The sequence below is a fragment of the Colossoma macropomum genome, unplaced genomic scaffold (genome assembly GCF_904425465.1).
Source record: "Colossoma macropomum unplaced genomic scaffold, Colossoma_macropomum, whole genome shotgun sequence".
NCBI lineage: Eukaryota > Metazoa > Chordata > Actinopteri > Characiformes > Serrasalmidae > Colossoma > Colossoma macropomum.
Window position 1 is genome coordinate 33,599,316 of NW_023494803.1, and position 23,573 is coordinate 33,622,888.

The 23,573-nt window shown below is 38.2% G+C and overlaps 2 protein-coding genes across 8 annotated transcripts in view; both read right to left on the bottom strand.

The window, feature by feature from the left end:
* Nucleotides 1-651: 651 nt before the first annotated feature.
* Nucleotides 652-6,869, bottom strand: LOC118823619 (solute carrier family 2, facilitated glucose transporter member 1). The gene is made up of 10 exons (XM_036593332.1): nt 6,855-6,869; nt 6,217-6,315; nt 5,221-5,381; nt 3,933-4,173; nt 3,659-3,821; nt 3,373-3,557; nt 2,969-3,073; nt 1,927-2,028; nt 1,597-1,800; nt 652-1,354 (listed from the first exon to the last, which is right to left on the bottom strand). Exons 1-10 carry the CDS (start codon nt 6,867-6,869, stop codon nt 1,175-1,177), a joined length of 1,455 nt encoding a protein of 484 aa, XP_036449225.1. The 3' UTR covers nt 652-1,174.
* Nucleotides 6,870-13,865: 6,996 nt separating this feature from the next.
* The window catches only part of smoc1 (SPARC related modular calcium binding 1), a 56,976-nt gene continuing 47,268 nt past the window's right edge, over nt 13,866-23,573 (bottom strand). For 5 of the 7 annotated variants that reach the window (XM_036593524.1, XM_036593523.1, XM_036593522.1 and 2 more), the window contains one exon: nt 13,866-16,056. In XM_036593524.1, coding sequence (XP_036449417.1) covers nt 16,017-16,056 — 40 coding nt within the window. In that variant the 3' untranslated portion in view covers nt 13,866-16,016. The remainder of the gene's footprint in view (nt 16,057-23,573) is intronic. The other 2 variants (XM_036593520.1, XM_036593521.1) reach the window with 1 other exon arrangement.

Genomic DNA, 23,573 nt, shown 5'->3' on the forward strand with positions numbered 1-23,573 from the left:
AAATGGAGATGCATATTTTTCTTTGGACGTCAACGATATGTCTCATTCACACTAAAGAGTGTTTAGGCCTAAACTGCATTTTGAATAAGCCACATAACAAGACAGCCAATCAGAAAAACATATATCAGTCTGAAAGGCACAGTGATCAAAACAGCCTGTTTTATTCTGAGGGATAAAGAGAGGTAGGATGTTCATATAAAATTGAATTAGGACTGTTAATAGCACATACACCAATAAAATAAAGAAAAATGTAGGATATGGGCCCACAGTAAGATACTGTCCGTGCAGTAAGTCAAACTCTTACAAGTCGTTTATTCTTCTCTTTGTTTTCTGGAAAAACTGTATGAAAGGCATGAAGCTGTTGTAATTCCTAAACAAATGTCATCATCTCACCATTCATGAAATCCTATCAATTTTGACTGGTAGTGGTGACATGAACTACTGTATTATCATACTCTTCTATTACATTCACATCAACATTCAGACAGCACAATAAAAAGACCACCACTGTAGGGCACACGTTCAACATCATAGATAGTAATGTTTACTAGCATCACATTTACTGTATACATCAGTGCCAAATTGCTTAAACACCAACCCCTCAAGCTCTTTCTCCTATAGAATTTGTTACAGTAAATGAGGCTTGCCCACACAGGGTCCTGTACTCTTTCTCTAAGGTGGGCAGGGTTTCTTAAACTTGGATGGCCGCCTTATCCACAGACAGCAAAGTGCAGGCAAGAGAAATGTCAGATTTCACAGGCAAATAACAGCTTGAAAAAGTCACTCTGGAGAGGTGAGCCAAGCTCCACAGGAGGAGGCATGTTTATTGGTGAGGTTGCTCATAGGTCTTTGCTTTATGGATACACGTCTTAGGCTCACTGGGTTCAGGCTGGTGATTAAACACAGAGTCTTTTCTATTGTTTTTTTTTTTAATCCTTGAATTCAAATATGTTATTATATTTTGTCTTATTCTTGCATTTTGCCTGCTGCTTGTTTAATTTGCTCCTTTCCTGGATACTTTCAACTATATTTCATTCAATGAGAGGTGACATAAGTGAATTAAGTTATTTCTGTTTTGTTTTACTGAATCACATGGAATGGACTGATTACAGGGACCTGAGGGTCTGTGCTCCTTCTATTGAGTCAGAAGAGTTGTGCTGTGGTCACTGAGTGGTCAGGAGAAAGTATTGAAAGTCGTCTTGTTATGCAGTGGAATGCCCTCAGCTCCACGGAATTCTGCAGCAATATCATCGAAGGTACGACCTTTAGTTTCTGGGAGGCGAAACATCGTGTAGGTGAATGCTATCAAGGCCATGGACATGAAGATGAGGTAGACATAGGCTCCACACAGTTTCTGCACAGGAGAAACACAAATTCAGAATGCATTCAGTTACTACAACATGGGAATAAATTCAGAAATGTATAACAGAACAGTTAAACTTTTAGTGATGACATTTTATAGAATAATTTTAAAGAATAATTGATTTGTATCATTTACCATCTTTGGTGGATCACTGGTCACACAAAATGCACACCATGTGACATTTCCATGGCATTTGTTAGGTGATCTTCTCTAGTTCAAAAAGATGAACATACCAATAATGGTGGGAAAAGCAGGGCTAGCAGGAATTTTCCTCCCCAGTTGAGCATGCTGGTAAAAGCCATGGCAATGGGACGGGCAGGCTGGTCAAAGAGTTCGGCAGCAATGAACCATGAGATGGGCCCTGGTCCCACCTCATATGCTGAGATCAGGAAAAAGATCACCAGCACCTGAATGCTGCGAATGTCTGGGGCAGTGTCCTGAAAAGATAAAGAAAATGGGGGAAGGGGAGGAATGAATGCATAAACTTAATACAATAAAATCTTAATAAGTGTTTTCTCCAAAAACAGCCAAACGTCCAAAGCAAAAAGAAACATTGATCTTACCAGAATGGAGTCAGTGATGGTCATAAGTAAGTTACAAAGTGCTACTGACAGGAAGCCAACAAGGAGCAACTTCCTGCGTCCTGCTCTCTCCACCAGGAAGAACTTCGAGGGAAAAGGGAGTAAAACAAAAACTTATGACAAAATTATAAATACTTCAAAGCATATAATCTTGTAAAATGGAGATTTTAATGGAAACTGGAAAACAAAGAAAACAAATCTGATTGATACAAACACTGTAGAGAAGTTACTCTAATGAATTTATAAAAGAAAGTAATGTACTATATTCCAGAAAATACTGCAACTTGTTGCAAAAACAGGTCAAGAATCTTGTCAAAGAAGTTAAAATGTCAGATTTTACAAAAATTAGCTACTATTTGCACAGCATATTGAGAAATTGTGCAGTTTTTAGCAGCATAAGTTTTGTAGAGATGGGGACGGAGCTTTTCAGCCTTGTAGTTTTGTTAGCTTCTATTAATTAGCTTTTATCTTTTTTAACTCTAGACAGATAGATGGATGGATGGATGGATGGCTGGATGGATGGATGGATGTAGAGAGTTGACTTAGTGTTTGTTAGCAACTTCAGCCTTGTAGCTCCAGCAAAATTTGAACACAAAACATGTCTTGGCTGATTGAGTTATAGAGGAATGGATAGATAGACTCCTACTAATATCTTTATACTGAGAGGGACAGAGAGAATGGGAGAAATTGGCGCAGTGACAATGAAGAACAGGTTCAAGCAGTTTAAACTTATGATAATGTCATAATGGCTCATTGTAAGTCTAAGGGGAAAAAATCTTACTAGTTTTTCTTTAATATCTTAAAAAGTGTGAAGTGTAGAAAGAATAAAGTTATAGCCATCATGCCCTTTACAAAAACTACGCAACAAAGTTTGAATGACATTTCTAAGTTTGGCAGTTCTTGAGTTACTGATCCTGGAAGAGGAAGACAAAGTAGAAAAAGAAGAAGAATACATCTCTTCATAACATGCCAATCTGTGTTCCAAATCACACTGTTCCCTGCATATAATATAAAAAACACTCACAGCCACTATGGTGAAAGCCACATTAATGGCTCCCACTCCCAGCGTCAGATAGGTTGCTTCCTCAAATTTGGCCTTGGCAAACATTTTAGTTGAATAATTTATGATCTAGAAGAGAAGTAAGAGACATGAGTGGGAATATTAACAAGACAAGGTTGCATTAATATTCATGTATCTAGCTGGGATCAACTACAAGCATGGTAGTTCTTCATTCTCATTTGCAATTAAATTTCTGAAATATCGGAATATTGGAAATATCTATACTTTGCAGTAGATCCCTCTAGCAACTACGTAGGTACATCATAAAGTTAAGATTTTTGTAGCTTTTTTACCATGTCAAGCACGACAAGCCAAATCTAATGATGAATACTCCGGTGAGCTTTCAGCTTTGCTATGTGAAAACTAACCGCATTAAATCCGGATAACTGGCTGCCCAGGTTTATGATCAGAACAAGTATTATGGGTTGTCTGTAGCGTCGCTTTATGAAGAATTCTCTGATGGTTACTCCTGCCTCGGTGTGGGATGCTTCCTCTCTCATCTCCTCCATTTCCTGCATCACCTTGCCAGGGTTCCTTCTCAACCTTCTCAAGGCTGAAAATGTTCAGATGAGATGTTAGATGTAAATGTTTCAAGTGACCACTGGCTAATTGCTATGCCTGGATCTGTGACCTTCTATATCTTCTTATACCCACCAGCTTCTGCTTCTTTCTCTTTGCTACGGTTGATGAAGAGGTAGCGTGGGCTTTCAGGGCAAAAAGGCAGGGTCATGTACTGGAGGAGGGCTGGGATGAGGGACAAAGAGAGCATGATAGCCCAGTACTTCTCTGTGCCCAACACTGTTTCTAAACCCACCACCTGAAACATACAACTGAGCAGTCAGGCTTGCACTTATGAGAACCAGGCCACAGTTAATTTATTACTTATTAAAAGCTAAACAAGAGATGAAAAGAACATGTGTGGTCTTACCATGCCCAGAAGAATCCCAGAGGCAAAAGAAACCTGGTTGAGAGTTGCAAAGGCACCACGGAGGTTAATTGGGGAGACGCCCTGGATATACAGGGGGTTCAGACTCATCACCAGACCACAGAACAAGCCAAAAATCAAACGGCCCACAATGAGAACTTCAAAGGACTCAGCTGCCTTGCTGATGAACATCAGGCAGGCGCCCACTATAGACAAAGCATTCGCAATGAGAATGGAGTTCCTCCTACCGAAATAAAGTGAGAAAACAAAGAAAATCAGAACACAAATTCAGGTAAATCAACAGAACTGTCATACCAAAACATTTAATATAAAATAGCTGTTGTATAAACATTTCACAACTAATGGACCAATAAAAATGTTTCAAAACTCTGTAAAGGGAAATCTGGTTATATCTAAATACATTACAGTTAAAGGAATGGTTTGGCACGTCTTGTGTCCAAATTTTGCTTCTTTAGTTCAGTACTAAACATTAGTTCAGTAATGTTGACAATAAACACTAGAAATCAATAGTCCCTTTTATGTAAATACATCCCCAAAACCTCTCTCAACCTGCTCAAACTGCATTCAGGTCTTTGTGCAGGTCGCACAGACTCACTGATGTGCATTAGGACACTATATAGCTTACTGTGAGTTTGAACAGAGCTTAACCATGAAGCAGAATGCAATGGGGAGTCACAACAAGCAGGTGCTATATTTGTCATCCCGCATAATCTGACTCCCTTCATATTCACACATGGTGCAGGTACATGGATACATGAATGCTATATTATGTTCACGATTTGTGTTGGTTCTATTCAGAAACATATATCATCAGTTAAAAATGAAGATTAACAGTTGTTTATAAAAAGAAACAACAGAAATTGCGAACCTAGCCTACATGACATCACATGCGTGCAACTGAAGAGAATTCGGCACACCTGTTGAAATGGCCTCTCCGTTCAGCTACATGGTGAAGTTTTGTTCATTTTTAGAGTTCACAGTAAATCATACTGTCATAACATCAGCTAATCTGCACAACCTTAAGACAGGATGAGGTATGAGCAGGTTGACAGAAGTTCTGAGAGGGCATTTACAGAAAATATTTGGGTCACTATTAACATCTAGTGTTTGTCAGCAACATCAGCCTGGTAGCTGCAGCTCCGGCAAAATTTGGGCACAAAACTTATCTTGGCTGATTGATTATATCTATGGTAAGTGGAAAATATTGTAATGTTTGCATGTTTATCGAATCATTCCTTTAAAACCATTTACCATGAAGAGAATTTCTTACCTCCCATAGGAATCAGCAAGGCCTTTGACCCCTAGTGACCCTAAAAGGGCTCCAAAGTCCTTAATGCTGACTGAGAGAGACCACAGAAAGGTGAGACTATGGTCTGGCATGGATTCATTGTTTCTTGATTTCCATGTTGTGTTGAAGAACTCCTCAATGATCTGAGCACAGAAAGAACAGCGAACAAGAGAGAATGCAGCACATCTTCTTTGCCTAGAAGTTGTTGTCATTTACACATTTACACTAAACTACACAAAAACTCAAGCAAGCAATCAATCATTACTCAGTTACTCAGCAATATTCTTAGACAATGGATGTGAGTATACATTATTAATGTATTAATGAGGATCCTTATATATTATATCCTTATGTATCTAACAGAAATTATATAGTTATGTAGTTGCAATATGGGTAGTACAGCTCCAGTCTACTAGCACTTAGCTTTGTTCAACTCTTGAAACCTTATCTGAGCTTTCGCTTGATGTGCTTCTAGTTCTAGTGCTTTAAAATACAGACGAGACAGCCTACAGCTCCTTAATAACATACAAAAATCTATTGCATATTACTGGAAAGGTTGTAAAGGTATCGTGTTTTAAGAGTGCACCACAATGAGTAGTTTCTGGATGGATATTGCAGTTGTGACGTCAGATGCCATTTGCCTCCCAAACCCAGTAAATTTAAGAAGCTACTTTGTGAGACTGCATTTCACCCGCTTGACAGACATGACTAATAGCTGGGAAGCCATCCTGATGGGTTTGGAACAAAATTCCAACTGGAGGGGGCTGCACACTATCCCCACACAGAGCTGATAAATCAACAGAGTCCAGACATCATAGCTACCTGTCTGTAAATAGAAAGCCTTCCAAAACCACAACGGCTGAATAGAAACATTTCATAGCTTTGTACAGTTTACCCAGTGTTTTCTGAGGACAGCGAGATGTGCATGCTAGTGTGGTTGCCTCTCTAACCAGAGTCTGTCACTCTTAATCTACTTACTCTGGCTGGAGAGTTGACATTGCCAGTGTGATAGCCAATCTGCAGGGAGCCAAACACCGCTGCCACCACGGAGGTCAGCAGTGTCGCAGTCAGCTGACTCTGAGCACAGGTACATATATTAATGCATTTAGTAAGCCAAATACAAACATGAGTCAACTCAAGTTTGTTCTCAGGAAATTTCTCACCAGACATCCTGTTTCTAAGCACATTCAGTTTATTCTGTGCAAAATTTCACACACAGTGCATAAAACATTTGTAATTTAAAGTAGTAGTTTTAACCACTTAATGGCCAGGACCAGCCAGTGAGTCCAGGCTTCTGTTCTTCAGTCCTAGAGCATAAAAAATAACTGAGCCTGTTTGTATTGTGAGAATAACTCAGCCACTTCTATGTAGTTGTTAAATAATAAGCCTTATGATATATTAAAGCCTGAGAATTTAAGAGGTTAAGAAGTTACATAAACATGTTTTAGCTGTATATTATACCCAATATTGTTTTACCATAATTGTTACCACTTTTAATATTACTTAGTCACAAATAAATAAATAACAACAATGACAACTTAATTTTGCTATTCATTTGGTATGCAAATCAGCAATTTATAAAGAAATACTAACATGACAAATGGATCAACACTAACCTCTTCGAATGCCATCAGCCTTCAGACGATTCTCGCTCCCTGAGGAAAAGTTGATAATCTTTCTTTACTTTAGATCTTGAATTTCCAGCTTAACCACCTGAAGTCATTCACAGTAACACACACAATTCATATCCCATGTGACAGCTATGCAGTGTTCACTATGTATCAGAAGTAAAGAGAACATTGCATATGAATACATGAAGCAGCATTTTTAAGACTTGAAGTTCACTAGTGCATACACATTCTTATATTCTTAAATAGAAGATTTGGACATGATGACATGACTAAGAAGATCACTTAATTAGTATGGAGCGTTTACATTATGTGGAGGTTCTCTAACCCTTACAAAAGGTTCTTCACCCTCACACCTCCTTTACAAAAACGGTTCATTGAAGAATCAACTGAGAAAGTGATTCTTAATGTCATCGCTCCAAAGATGACATTTTGAGAGTTTAATTCTTTTTAAGAGTGCACTTGTATGCGTCCCTTAAATTTTCCTTTGGATATAAACTTCCTGGCTGAAATTAAAGCTTTTACAGGATAAAATCAAACTCATACTGAAAATGGAATACCTTTTCTGACAAAACGTTCAGGCCCTTACCTGTACGCAGGAGTGGGGAGCAAATATAAATGTCACAAATTCTGCTCGAAAACAGCCTATTCGACATCCAGATGTCCTGTTTTTCTTAGTACTTCTTCTGTATCTATAGATTTCATCTATGAATTAATACTATTCAGTGGCTCCTTCAGTGGTCCTTCATTTCTACCCCACCCCCTCGTGCCCTTCTCCTGCTCCCCTCTGCCTGATATCTCTCCAGTAAGCCATCACTCACACACATGCACCTATCTAGGGCCATGCGGCTGCCTCGAAAACCCCATGTGATCTATGATGAAGTCACACCGGCTTGGTGAATTTGAGCTTGGTCTGAAAGAATGGCAGCGATGGGCCCTCAGTGGGCAAGTTTGGGTTGTTTCAGGCATACAGACAACTCCCTCTCTTTGCCTCCAGAAAACACATTCAGTGTATGCTTCCAACTGTGTTGCTCCTTTTTTCTGCTTTTTTTGTATTTAAAACTTAAAGACTTTATAAAAGAGCTGCTTTAATCATTGAGAAATGCTGCAAGCTCAGTTCCATACTTTTCCATTTTCCAGAAGTGTGCTAAGCATCATGTTCAAATGGAATTAAACTGTGTGATGGTCACTGTCTGCTGCCTTTCACATTGTCGCATGCACTTGTCAGAATTCACAGTAATTGGGGTTTAATTGACTGCTTCCAGTAATATGTGCTGAACATCCTTACATAGGTCTGAGGAAGCATGTAGGCGTGAGAGAAAGAGAGCGAGAGAGTCTGTTGCCTTGTTGAACTTCTGTTTGGCAAAATCATGACTGCAAATGTGTTATGTGTATTTTCATATACTTGTGTTTACATGAATTCACATGATACTCTTTGTGTTATATACTATGATGTGATATAACATTGTGTTTTGTTGTCATATCTTTTTTGTTGTCTATCCAGCAGTAGGCTTGTTGAATATCTTTGTGGTCATTAACATTATAACAGTTCTCACCACATCTAAAGAGAGCACTCACAGAGCAGAGGGGCAAAAATAACCTCATGGTTTTAAAGAGTTAAATCATTAAAATCGTGAGGTGTAGTATTTCCCTCTGTCAGTTATTTAATACTATTTCTCGGTCAGTTATTTCCCTCTGAAATCAGAATACGGAGCCAGTTATATCAAAGACATGACTGTTAAACGCCAGAGGGCGCTCTCGCGACTGAATGGGGTGAATAGAGTTAAACAGCTAAAAACAAAGAGCTAAAATAGTTTCTAACCACGTCAAATGACGTATTTCACAAAATAATCAAAAGAAAACCTACCTTCATGCTTCTTTTTTCAACAACAAACCGGTTCTAGGCAGTAGAACGCTAGCATTACTGCTATTGAGTACTGATTGCTTGGTAAGCTGGAGCAGCTCTTTGGCAGAGTGAAGCGGCTCGCGCTCACTAACATCATAAACGTCTATTAGGCGCTGTTATAAATTCATATAATCTGGAGCTCAAAAGTGCTTAAAAGATGTAGCAGCAGTGTTCAAATGTTTTGTGCTGTTCTGTGTTCACGAACTGAACGCCGTCTTCTAGATAAAAATAATTCCATATTAATTTATTCATTTTGGACGCGTTCGCTGGGGAGCGCCCTCTAGCGTCTAGAAGACATTACTGTTTTGATTAAATGCTCCATATTAACCCATTCGTTTTGGACACGCTCGTTCTCTGGCAAAAGCTGGGCCTCGTCACAACGTAACCGTTTCCGGAGGATGGAGTCAAACCTTCAAATAATGTGAAGCATAAACATTCATCGGTAAAAGTAAGTGAACTCTTTTGAGCGTGTAACTATCACTGTATTGTGATGGGGATTAGCTGCAGTGTAATTGTAAAAGTATGTGTCAAATAGCCAGGTTAACCATGAACTTACTGGAATGTGTCTGTGGTCTTATCAACGTCTGTCAGTGATTTTTCATCATAGATATTCCATCTCGTTTTCGAGTCTTCCAGTATTTCCGTTATGTTGCGGCCCACTTCCGTTTTGTTGTGACTGGCTCTGCAGCGTTTCTGAAGCTGCGTGTGTTTTCTGTGTTTGTGAGTTTGCAATGCGTTTTTCATTGCACTGTGTCTTAAAAAGTTCTCATGCGAGGTCACTGCAAGAGTATAAAATGTGGAGGGTAAATATGCCTGGGTAATGAAGCTGGGTGTGGGGGCATTCCTATGTGCAGACCACATCACAAGTGGGCCGAGAAACCACTACAGTAAAAGCTGACTTAAATACTATAAAACTGAAGTGTCCTGTATTTGCCCTCAGAGTTCCAGGTAATCCCCTCTGCATCCCCCCAACTGACTTCACACACAAAAAATGATTCATCGCATATCCTCTCTCAGAGTGACTAATACAGTTAAAGGCACACTTAAGATACAACTGTTTTGTGTTTAACCCCAATTGTTTATTGAAATATAGTGTTCGTCTGTGGTCAAAATGTCAGAAATGATTATTAGACACTAAACAATGTCATAAAATGGTGTAGTGCATTTTAGGAACAGTTTGAAGAGAAAAAAAAACTCTTGTTTTTCTTTCATGTTGCCAGCAGGGGGCTCACTCTTACACATAACCACGCAAGGATCTTTGGTTGGTCCAAAAAAGTAGGATTTTTTTTTCCTTCCCATGTAAAAATAATGGTAACCATTACCTTTTTGCAGTGCCAATGGACCATGAATATAATAGCATTTATTGCTTTGTCTCAACACGAACACAGTAAATCAACCATTTACAAAATTTTATTTAAACCTTATTATGAATCTGCCTTAACACGCATTCAGAATGAGACTGATCTAAAGTCTTATAAAAAAAAAGAGTTGAGCGCATGGACAAGAAAGTCTGGCCTAACTCCTAATGATGGTTTTGCCCTTGAAATTAACAATAAGAAATGTAGTGGGAGGAAAAATCTCCAAGCTTTTATAACCAGCAGCAGTGGAAAAAGGCTGGAGTTCAGAGTCAATCAAAACACAATCAGTGCTAATCCAAAATATAATAGAAAACAGACGCTCCTAGGCCAAATCATATGGTGAGTAAGGCCTCACAATAGAAGTGCATATACTGTTTCACTGACATATCATTTTTTGTACATTGTTCATATTTAGTAGGATAGTAGCATAATTTCATGCAGACCGTACAAAATTCCACAGTTCAGTGCAAACTGAGAATGCCTCACACAACTCATCGCAAGAAATGTGAAGGAAGAGGGGCAGAAAAAAAGGCAGACACCTGCCCTGATTAGGCCAGCTGTATTCTCAATCATTCATGCCTTTCTGAGACTTGACCTTTGATCCTGGGCCTTGGCCTTCTGACAGGTGACCTCTGGGCATGGAGAGCAGGTGCTGCTGTAGAGAGTAAAGCAGAGTATCAGCCACAAATGGTTCACACTGCATGGTCTGACTTCTAAAGACCCCTTGGTCCCCATAACTATTAACAATGACTGCCTTTAATAAGTTCTAATGACCGTTGAAATATCCTTAAGGATTGTTTGGTCTTGGCCTTTTCTAAACGCCTTTGTTTCTTTCCAGATAGGGTTAGTGAAATGGGTACAGACTACTCAGCTTAAGAATTTCCTTTAAACATTTCTATTTCATTATTATTGGTAGTGCTAGTTGTAGTTATTTATTTATTTTTAGAGAAACATAGAGCTTTCTTTGAAACTTTGAAACTAGACATTTGACCTATTTCTAAATATACTGTTGTTCAGTTGAACTACTGGGCTGATTAAATCTCTTGTGCTCTTGTGTCATTTAACAGTAGAGATCAGGTATTGACAAAGTACTGGTATTCTTGATTTGACTGAATAGAAAAATAATGAATACAGTACTGTGCACAAGTCAGACTGTGCTTTATTTACTTTTCAGTCAAAAAGGACTTTTAAACAAAAGGTATTCCTTTATTAGCATCAGAAAACATCTATTTATAGAGAATTACACAGAAGCCTCAACAACTAAATATAATATGAAATATTTCAGTCTGTATTGTATCCACACTTTGTCTTTGTTACAGCTTCCATTGTTTTCAGGGGGCTTGCTTTCAGTTTTTCAAAGAAATCTGCAGGTATATTTTTCCTCCATAGTTCAGTCTTAAAAGTTGGTTGCCTTTTCTTCTTCTCAAAATCCAGTAATCCCAAATGCATTCAGTAACATCAAGGTCTGCTCTCTGCGGTGGTCAGTCCATTGTTCTGAGAACAGATTGTTTGTTTAATTTACACATGCTCGTTTTTGTCTATTTCCTTTTCTCAGTAACGGCTATGCATCCTTTTGGACTTTCGGAGTGTTGGGTTGTCTTCTCACAGTAGAAAGATGGACAGAAACACCTGTGGATTTTTTTCAGATCTGGTGCAAAAATGGACCTTGATTTTCTCCTCTCTCTCAAAGGTGAAAGCTTTAAGTACTGTTTATCTGGGAAGAAGTTGCCATTTTCTCTGCATCTTTTATTATTTTTTATCACATTTTGAAATCTCCTGAAAAAAGAATAGTTTGTATTTGGCTGATTTGACTTGAAATGAAAGAAATACAGGTAGATCTCTGACTTCTGCACAGCACTGTAAATAAATAAATAAACTCTTTCTACCTCATACGCTGCTTCAACAACTTCACCACACGCCCGCACACTCTCACATCTCTAAGCAGCTGCGTCATTATAAAACTCTTTTGAACTTCACACTGGAAGTCAAATGCCACATGTGTCAGTGTAAGACAGATGTACTGCAGCTGCCTGTAAGCTCCCTTTTTTTCATCTACCCACCCACCCATCTCCTTTCTCCAGCCCACCCCCATCATCAACACCCTCAAACTCACCTCCGGCACCACCAGCATCTTTATCTGCAGATACAAACCAGCATCACTCAGTAAGGCTTTGCCCTAAGAGCTCTATTAGCACTTTTTGCTCTGAAGACACAGGGATTTTACTCTCAGCTTCAAACTGTATTGCTTGTTCATGACCTCCATGTCCAGTTTTCCAGGCATAGTATAAGTTTGGTCATAGAGTGAATTAGAAAGTTGGGGCTAAGACACAGACCTGGGCTGAAAAGGCATTAACTTGGGATGGGTAACTCATTTAGGGGACTATCTAATAAAATATGAGATAAGAAGAATTTTAATTCTGTACATGCTTAAAAACCAAGTGATTCTTTAAGGGTTCTTTAGTAAAGGCAAGGGTTACATACTCAAAAAATGAACTGTTGTATGAATTTAATTATGCCACTTATTTCCATTCAGTCAAATTGAGTAGAGTCAGTATACATAAACTCTACTGCCTTAATATAAAGTTGAGTTGTTGATGGAACAAAGTTGAAACATTTCATTGCAGTTTATTTGGGTTTGAAATGTTCTTTGTATTAATGTAAATAGTTTTCATTCATTAACATGTTCTTTTATACAGTTTTATTCATTTTACGTAAACCAGCTACTTTAAGGCAACACGACTCATTTCTTTAATGTCAACACATTTTCAGTTTGTAGGTCATACTACTCTATTGGTTTATTTTTGAGTGTATATAGAACCACAACAGCTCAAAGAACCATGGGAATGCATATGCAGTTCTTTATATGGTTGAACAGTTCTTCTCTATGATGTAAAACCTGTTGTATACCTTTTATAAATGTTCTGTTAAGCACATAAAGGGTTCCACTATCATTACAAGTCATTGTTTGTTTTTGGTAATGGACAGAACTCCTATTCTAAGCATGTACACTCCAAACTACAGATTAATACCTGGACTAACTCCTGCAAACTAAATGTAATTTGTGAATTTCTGAGGGATTCTTCTGCTCTAATGTGTGTTATTTGTGTTGTGTAAATCATGAATGGCTTCTGTGTTGGGCTTCACTCATGCTGATACATGATACTGTTGATTAAAAGTGATTTTAGTTCTGATTTCTTCTAACTCTGGTGGAAAGGTGGCTTGATATTAATCAGCTGTGGGTATGTTTGAGATTTCTGCATCCTCTTCCTGTAACTTTGACAGTAATCTATGTGCCTTCGTCCTGATAGTTTGATTAGCTGTGATTGCAGCCATTCTTTCTCAAATGATTCGAAACGTTTAGAGTGAGATGGTCGCTCAGCTGCGGTCTGGAAGCACTTCTGGGGGCACACAGACCTACTGCTCCAGGTGGGGGTTGGAGAAAATGGAGGGCAGCTGTGAGCAGAGGTGTGGCCTTCCTCTAAGGGTTTACCCACCAATAGCTCCATACAGTAAAACCTAACTTGATCTTGCTTCGTACATATGTGTATCTTTGGAGATTGTTACTACTTTGCTCAGTAGTTTGTATGATTATATTGAGTAACACAGCATGCAACTGATTCCACTGAAAGAGATGAGGCCAGCAGCATAAATGAGAAAAGCTCCCAACACAGAGAAGCAGAGATGACTCATCAAATATGCACAGAAACAATTTAGAATAAACAGACGGACAAGAAGTTACATTAAAACGTGTATTTTCAAATGACAGTCATTTAAACGTGATGTGCAGAGTTTGAAACAAATTTATGATGAGAGCAAAACATTTTACTTACACAGGTAACTCAAGAAGTCTCTAAATGATGTTGATGCTGTACTTAGAATTGCCAAAGATTGTTGCAAGACTGATGACGTAAAAAGGAAAGACCGAAAGCACATATGATACATATTTACAACTTGAATGTTTCAATTTTTCTCTTCTTCCACAAGCCAAAGCAATGGCGTCCAAGGATATGTCCATAAACAAACAAATACGCACAATGGCAACCAACAACAAACACACACATACACAAACATAAACAATAACAAACCTCATCTTTCCTGAATTAGAAAAGATAATCACATCACTGTTGGGAGACTTTATTTTACTGGGTTCTGGGAGAATTGCCATATTGATTTTCTGATGGGGAGAGTATTATTATTATTATTATTATTATTATTATTATTATTAAACTCTTTCACCAAGTACTGATATGGGTATTGTACTATAAGAATATATTTGTGATTTAGTTCCATCAAATCTGAAAAAGAATAAAAGAGAATTTCAACTGTAATTAAGAAATAACACACCAAAGGCCAAGTTGAATCTACTCTGGAATAACCCGCCCATCAGTGACAAGCCAGACATGAGCACAGGGCTGTAACCATGTTCTCTCTTGCAGGGCTGATCTTGGGTACAGACTGGCTGAGGACAAAACAGTTTTCAGTCTATATACATATGGGACCCAAAAGACCATCAGGCATCTCTGCTGAGTTTCACTACAGTTCATAGCACATCCCAGACTAAGCAAAAGCATTGTGGCTCTATGACTATAACATAACTTCATCACCTTCATAGACATTCATTTTTTAACCATAATTATGGACATTTTAAGGCTTTTTTCTAGTAAAGTAGGAAAGTACAGAACCTTTACTTTTGATTTTATAACAACAGATCAGTGTAGTGACTTGTATATGAATCAACATAGTCATATCCACACATTCTCTACATTTTCCTGCAAATTTAGTACACAATTTCTATTTATTTGATTTTAACATATTTTCAATAATAATAATAATAATAATAATATAAAACTTTTGCCACATGGCCACATTTTATGCCTTATTTTTCCTCCAGTATATTAAATTGGTCAAATAAACAGTAACTATGCATTAAAATGTGCAGAAGTGTGTTCTCTGTAGAGGATGTTTTCACTTATTTCCACTTGGAAAATCAACAAAACATATAGCAGTTGTGTCAAAACCTTAGTATTAGACTGTATGCAAACAGACATAGAAATTCCAGAAATAGATGGAACCACAGGCTCATATGATACGTTAAGATACCTTATTATCTTGAAGAAAAAAAGATGGAACAACACACCAAGAACATAACCTACAAAACAGAGTAAAGCTAACAAAATCAATTTCTGTAACATTGGGATGATTAATTATAATGTGTTTAAATCTGAACCTGCAACTACTAAAAAGTTTTAGTTTGTATGTTCCGACTATGGTAAAGGAGATATAAGATGTACCCCAGGCAAACCGTATTGAATGAGTGATGATAAACCATTTTCTGTTCAGTTTATGACCACCAAAAATGCTCTACTAGTTATGCAACAAAATAAAAATGAAAACAACATCATATAACAAACTGGCCATGTGGATCTATTACTGAAAAGCCCTAAGAAACCAACTCCTGGACCCTAATTTCAACAGACTACATGGAATGTTAATGACTAATGACTTGAATGTTATGTATTTCTGTACTGTATAATACTGACTAGAACTTGTGAGTTTAGTTTTCTTTAATAAACATAAGAATAAAAGAAGTTGCGTTTTTTGAAGCAGGTAGTCAGTCACATGTACGAGTGCCATATTACACAAAGTTTTGTCAACTTACACAAAAATTGTCATATTCATAAAATGTTTACAACACAACTAGAGACAGAGAAAATGTCTACCAATGGGAGAAGAAAGTGCAAATATTTTGGCTCCATGTTATCATTTCATTGTTTTTTTTAGGAACCTCTTTTTTTTTCTTTTTTCTTTTTTTTCACTCCAAAAATTCTCTCTCTTTCTGTTCAAGTCGCGAGCAGATGCCTTCCCTCTGTGCCTTCCGCTCTTGGCTCATCTTCTGGAGGCTTCTGTCCTCACACCAGACGACCTACTGGGAACACACCGGGTAAGAGATGGAGTAAAGAATACGTTCACATCACTGGCCGGCCAACAGATGCGCTAACACACTCATTGCGTGACAAGACATCAGCATTCCTGAGCCAGCCATACCTCATGCAAGAGAACACACACACACACAATTGTTTTTGTACATATGTCCCATCTGTACCACTGTAGTGTCTATATGTAATAATATGTCCCATATGCAGTATATATACAAACCTCAATTCCATAAAAAGTTGGGACAGTATGTGAAATGCAAATAGAAACAGAAAGCAGCACTTTGACCTCTGTTTGAACAAAAATAGTATAAAGACAAGATATTTCAGCTTAAGAAAATGTATGCTGATTCTGAAACTGATGCAGTTTGGATGCACAATTGTTTGAACCATTATTTCAATTGATTGAAACATTTTAGTTGATGCGATCATGCTTGAGTTTGAAAGGATTATCCAGGAAAAGCCTAGTCCTTTATGAGCAAAGATGGGTCGATGCTCACCACTTTACCAAAAGCATCAGTGAATAATCAAGCAGTTTACGAACAATGTTCATCAAGAGGCAATTGTAAGAATTTTAGGTATTTCATGTCATCAAAAGATTCAGGGAATTTGGAATAATCTCTGTGGATAAAGGGCTCCACAACCGAATGTCAGTGATCTTTGATCCCTCAGATGGCACTACATAAAAAACAACATGCGTCTGTGATTGATATCATGATATGGGTTTGGGAATACTTGTCAATAAACACTGTTTTGTACACACAGTAGAAGCCATATGTCAACAAAGTTCAGAAACACAGCTTACTTCTCTGGGCTCACATTTGACATTGACATCTGACATTGATTGACGCATGGTGGCAACATGTATTGTAGTCTGCTGAGTCAATCTTTCAGATTTTTCAAGTTTATGTAAATATTAATAATAATGTTGTGCTCTTGAGACAAAATAAGAAAATGACCATTCAGGATGTTACCAGCCTGAAGTCCAAAAGTCAGTTCCTATATGTAAAATGTCCCATATGAATTACATATATTTAAGTACTCATATGTAGTAACAATATGTCCCGTATGTATTTTACAAGCAAGAATCGAATGTATATAATAATATTTCCACTATGCATTATATATTTAAGTATCTATATGCAATAATAGTTAAACTAGCCCTAACTTTAACCTTAACACAGACAAACTAACCTCAGTAATGTTCTCCAAAAATGTGGCATTTAGGGTGAAATAAAATTATTCTTGTCAAGATGTTCTTATAAGGACCGTCCAAATGTCCCAGTCCTATCATCGTGAAGACATTTGGTCCTAACAAATGGCTAAAAACAAAAGTGTGCACACACACTTTCACCAAAAGGACGCTACATCTGAGAGTGTATTACACAGGCAAACAGGGAGAGAGTGATGGGACACTGCTGACCTGCATGCTGACAGGATGAGAAGTTGCTACAGGGCTACTGTGAGTTTGTGGGATACGGGAGGGCTTTGGTTCTCCAGATGCACACGCTGCACATGAACCACACTCCTCATACAGGATGAACCCATTGACGGCAGCTCCCAAGATGCACTGGATCCGAATGGAATGTACTGAACGCATTTACATGTTGTCTGCGTGCGTATGCGTGTTTCTGTGTGTGGGTTGTGCGAGAAAGGAGGAGGATGAGAGAGTGTACTTTCTCTCTCAGATGTCATGTGGGAAACAGATCGTTCCTCTGTGGTGAAAGCGCAATTCTTTCTCTGCCTTTACCTTCCTGTGCTTATCTCTCTCTCTCCCACTCTATCTCTCTATCTCTCTCTCCTGTTTGGGCTCAGAGACTCGACTTTGTGCCATGATTTTAAAAAGTACTGATAAAAAATTCAAATATGTACATCATTTCCACATAAAACACTGAATAAAACACAGTTCAGTACAGCGCAAAAGTTTTAGGCAGTCACAGATATAGTTTAAAAATGTTTATCTCAGCAGTAAATGTGTTTTTGCCATTACATGATATTTTTTGTTCTTTAAGAAGTTATCAGTGACTTGGTTAGAGGAACAAAAGAACAAGTTTGCTTCCTGATTTCTCAGTGTGCATGAATTTATTAAATTCTATAAGCAGCACATATTTAATTTATGGAGAACTGATTAGCCAAACTAAAGCTACAATCAAAATCACTCCTTATAATAGACATAGTGCAGTGCAGTATATAATATATTCATGTTTTTTGAACAGATGAATGCTTGCTGCCCAGATAAATAGCTTTCTCAGATGCAGACTTATGCACCTAACTGTATACTGTTACATCAGCACAATTTGTTTTTTTTTGTCTTTAATAATATTTGTGTTGATATAGTATTTGTATTCATGTGGAAATGATATTTGGAATCAAAGTAAATTCAGTGCATCACTATTTTCAGAGAAAAGGATGTTTAAAACCTTGCCACTGTCATATGAAGACCTTGTAACCATGTATTTGAAAATACAAGCTGCCCTTTACATTGTGTAAACATTTCATTAGGGTGGGCCAGGGGTCGGCAACCCAAATGTTAAGAAGAGCCATTTTTCCTTTCAACAAAAATCAAAGCACCTTGGGAGCCAAAACATTTCATGTCCATTTTTACTATTTTGGCTGTAAACATGTCTCAGTATGTGCTGATGTCCTAGTATAGACTGAAAATATAAAGGAAAACGCAGACTTACTTTGCTCTGCTTTAAGCTTTAGCTCAGCTATAGCCGCTTTTCTTGCATCTCCGGCAGGAGACTTATCCACAAAAGTGGAATAGTTTCTTGTTAAGAGGCTGACGTTGCTTCTCATTTGCCAGCTTCTTGTTCGAATTTTCCTGTTCCACCTTAAATGGCGCTTGAGGCACCAGAATGCAACTGCTGCACAATTTAAGGTGGAACAGGAAAATCTGAACAAGAAGCTGGCGAATGAGAAGCTCTTCAGCCTCGTGACTTTATACTGTTTGACAGTTTCTTGTTGCAGATTAAATGTATCAGGATTCCAGCTGGAGTGATTATAAATGCCAATAAGTCCAATCATCTCCAAATTATCCATGTTCATCTTAAATCTTTCTCTTTGCATTTTCATTAGCTACTAGCTAGGCGAGATTCTTTTCTGCATTGCTATGGTAACCAGCAGTCTGCATGCTAGTCTTAAGGGTTAAAGGTCGGTGAATTAGCAGTTATACATTAACTCCAGAATTTCAGAGCATTTGTTGTTAAAACTGTGTTAGAACGATCAGAAGAGCTTTATTTTACTTTAAAGGATGATTATTTTATTTTTACCTAAAAATCTAAATCTGCCGTGGGGCTGCAACAGGGTAGTAACAGAGCTGCCTGTTGCTGACCTCTAGGCTAAGCAGTTCCCTGCCCAGGCAAGTGCACCAGTCTATAACAAGGCTCCTGACACTACATTTGCCTACCTGTGGTTAAATGTAATGAACTTACATTAAATTTCTCCTAAAAAATTGCCATTTAGAAGGTACATGTTTTGTTATGACAGCAGCAATATTTACATTTGTCAAAATATGATGTACTGTAAAGTATACAACACATGACAAAACCAATCTTGTAGAAGTACCATCAGAGTCAGCAGGATGGGGCATGGGACTCCTTTTGGGCCCATTAATCACAGCAAAGCTGAGGAGATAGGTAGGGAGCCCAGATTGCTTGCAGATGGGAGTAGGAGAGTCAAGCCCCCTCTCAAAACATAGCCCATGGGGGAAGGGCCTGCAGGGTAGAGGGGTCTTTAGCCCAAGAGAGCCCATCAGATGTCTAGGTCTATGTGTGTGTGTAGAAGAATGGAAGGTTAACAGCAGGTTTCTGGGGGTGGGGGTTATGCAGGTGTGCTCCCAGTCAGATCCTGGTATGTTTGTGTTTTATTACACCAACCAAATTTACTGCTTACAACAACCTTAGCTGAAATGTAGATGCTTTGTAGATGTATCGCAACAGACAGTGCCATCAAACACAACTATATATTTAAGTCATCACACGATAACCTGACTTTTATATCCATTATTTAGTGTGATGGCCTTTAGAAGCTTTCAGAGAGAATCTGAGAGTTTGTCTCATTTGTCCACTCGCTCCAAGGATCCTCTGAGGTCTCTGTTTGAGTGTCTGTGCACTCAGTATCCTCTATAGCCCGTTCCCTTCTAGCAATTAAGAGGCTCCAGCAAAGCAGTCCACTTTGGCCTCTTCTCATTCAGCGGGGTAAAGTGGTGAAATGACTGTGCCATTAAGGACACAAAGCTTCTCCCCGGACACCCCGGCCCCTCATCTGATAAAGCGCAGAAACCAGATCCATTGTGCCTAAGAGCAGCCTCACCTGACTGCTGATCTCTGATTAGAGTCCAGTGCAGGCCGAAGGCCGGGAACAGACACTGCAGACCAGTGCAAGAGCACGGATCAGTGACACTAAAGCTCAAGAGCCCTATGTTCAACATATTATTCCAATATCTGTAAATGTATAGGAACACCACAAAGGCTACTTTCAGACTACGGGCGAATCAGATTTGCTTTGAGACAGGTGTCCGCACTGTTATTGCAAGAGATCCAGGAGATTTTTATGTCCAGACATCACCGACCTGCATGGGTTGCTGTGTATAACAACGTAGGCATGAGTGACTACGAAGCTATACTGGTGACGTGGATTTCAAACGCAGATGCAGGAGAGATGGAGGAGCATCATCGCACCCTCCAAACTCTCCAAAATTCTCTGGCATAAGCAGGAATCTTTGGCACCAAAGATACTTTGAAATCTGATTTGAGCGGCCAGAGCGGCCAAACTGAGATGCGTCTGTAAAACCATCTCCAAATGTGGTTTGGATTTAATTTGTAAAAACTGGATTTCATGCAGTGTTTTGCTGTCCAGACTATCAAAAATCAATCTGGATAAAACCTGGATATGCCAAAAATCTGATTTGGACTGTCAGTCTGAACAAATATCAGAAAGAATATAGTGACAAGTCACAAACATCAAATTTGTTTTACAGTATTTTTAGTAGAGTTTAATTAGAGAATAAAAAATACTCATGTGATCTTGATGGTTTATAGTAGAGATGTTAATCTTTGGCCTCAGAATGATTTGATTAGATGATTATTTTTTAAGAAACAATTGACTGTTTGCTAAATTGTGATTGACACGTCTTAGCCAATTACAAGTGTCTCTAAACACTACTTCCCCCAACAAGCAAAGGGAAAATTCTGGCAGAAGTTCAAAGAATAAACCTGCAATGAGAACAGCCTTGACAGTAAGTTAAACTAAGAAATGGTGAATGGTGGCGCCATATTTAGGACTGTTCCTTGGAGAGGATGTGTTAACATTTTTTTACATAGAAAATCAGCAAAACATATATTTTGGCTAGGAGTGTTGCAATTTTTCCATACAAATGTACAGTGCAGTAATGCTTAGAGGAGTCCACATAATCAACAGAAGAGACTCAATTCAAAATAGCTTAAATACCTTCTGATCAGGCTTACAAAGAACTGTAGATATTAAGTGAGATTTACTCTCACAAATTGCTGAATATTTCAGGTAAGACATTTCAGCAAGCAGGCCGCTTCCATTTTCATAACTCTGCAGCATACATCACCATGATGTCACTCGTAATTAACAGAAAAAAGTCTGTGAGGCAATTGCTACCATGCAAGTGCGTCAGTGTCTCTGAAGCTTTTGGGCTGCCTGATGCATAAAGCTTCTCTTTCATGGGGCTAATGACCAGAAGCCAGACTCTGTCTGTCTCTTACAGGTACATACACTCACTCGCTCTGCCACTCGCCCTCTTTCTTCTTTCACACACATGCTCCCTAAACGCCTAATGTCTCTAGCTCAATAAATCAAAGTAATAAGGTTGGCATTGGCCCTCTGATTTTGGTGGTACTCTTTTTGATGATGTATAAAGTATAAAGTAATATAAGAGCTTTGCGTAAGAGCACAGTCTACAAAGCATTTCCAGAAGTTTTTTTGTTAACTTTGTTAAAGTACCAAACAGTAGTAAGAATGCACCTGCAGAAACTATGCAATGTGTAGTGAAATGTGCAGATGAGTCACACACAGAGAGAGAGAGAGAGACAGAGACAGAGAGAGGGGGAGAGGGAGAGAGGAATAACTCCCAAAACAAATGGTCTGGAAGGATTGGCCACCCTTGTTTAACAGCCCTCCTAATTTCCACTAAGACATAAAAGTTAAGCTGTCCCACTGGAGGATAATAATTAATGCATTTAGTGGTCTGGGTTTCTGCACAGTAAGACGAATGCACAGTCTTACAGAGATGATGAGGTGACATTTTGTCCAAATCGTCCCATAAGTTTGTTACCATGACGCATTATGACAAAATTGCATATACAAATACATACAGTACTGTGTAAAAGTCAGAGACCACCCTTCATTTATTTAACTTCCAGTCAAAACAGCCATTATGTTATTCATTTTTTCAGGAAATATTTCTGTGCAGATTAGATATAAGCCTATAAACTTGCACAAGGAAAAGGAAAATCAAAGAAAAATCAACGGAAAAACAGGAGGTTACAAAACATTATTAGAAGATATTGAAAAAATTGGACTCTTAACAATGTGCAAGATCTGGCAGACCACCAAAACAGTCACCATCAGATAAACAGTACTTAGACCTTTCATCTTTGAGGGAGAGGAAAAACTCAAGCTCCACTCTTGCTTCAGATCTAAAAAAAAATCCACAGGTGTTTCTGTCCATCCTTCCACTGTGAGAAGACAACTCAACACTTTGAGTCTGAAAGGATGTGTCACATCAAAACTGGACATCTGAGTGGATTAAGGTTTTGTGGACTGATGAGTCAAAATTTGCAATCGGGACTATTTGTATCGTGAGAAGTAGAAAATGCAACCAACTTTGAAGACTGAACTTTGGCAATATTGAAAATATAACTGCAGATTTCTGTGCAAAACTGAAAGCAGGTCTACTGAAAAGAATGGAAGATGTAATAAAGGGTGGACACACCCTAATTTTGTCATTTTCTGTTGAATACTTAATGACTGTTTTGACTAGAAAGTAAATAAATGAAGCATGGCCTCTAAATTGAGCAGTTTTATAAGCTTTTCTGTATAGTAATCTTTAACCTTTGATAGATAAACTCCCATCTATACATATGTCGCTGTTGTCGGACAAAACCTCATATCTCGAAAATGGTAACTTTACAGGAGAAGGAAAAAACCTACTTGACTTTTAATGTAAGTCAATGGAACCAGACTTTTTTCCAAGTAATTGTGGGCCATTTCTTTTAGTCCATTCATCATGAAACTTACTCATAATGTAAAGAGCCACAGGTATTTTTCAAAATATGTCAAAACTTGAAAAATGACAAAAATGGAGATAAGTCCTAAAATAAATAGACGTTTCTTATCAACTTAAATGTAAATTGAAAGCACTTCAGATCAGCTTGACATGACTGTGTAAAAAGCTCACCCAAGGAAAAAGGTGTCTGTTGCTTTTACATGTACGAAATGTGCATCCTTGACCCTTCTGAGCTAAGAAATCATATACTGA

What these genes read in the sequence shown, in the direction of transcription:
- LOC118823619 (XM_036593332.1), bottom strand. An exon ending in CTTGCTGATTCCTATGGGAG is followed by an intron (nt 4,174 to 5,220) that starts GTAAGAAATTCT and finishes TTATTTCGGTAG; the next exon opens with GAGGAACTCCATTCTCATTG. An exon ending in TGGCTTTCACCATAGTGGCT is followed by an intron (nt 2,029 to 2,968) that starts GTGAGTGTTTTT and finishes TTTCCCTCGAAG; the next exon opens with TTCTTCCTGGTGGAGAGAGC.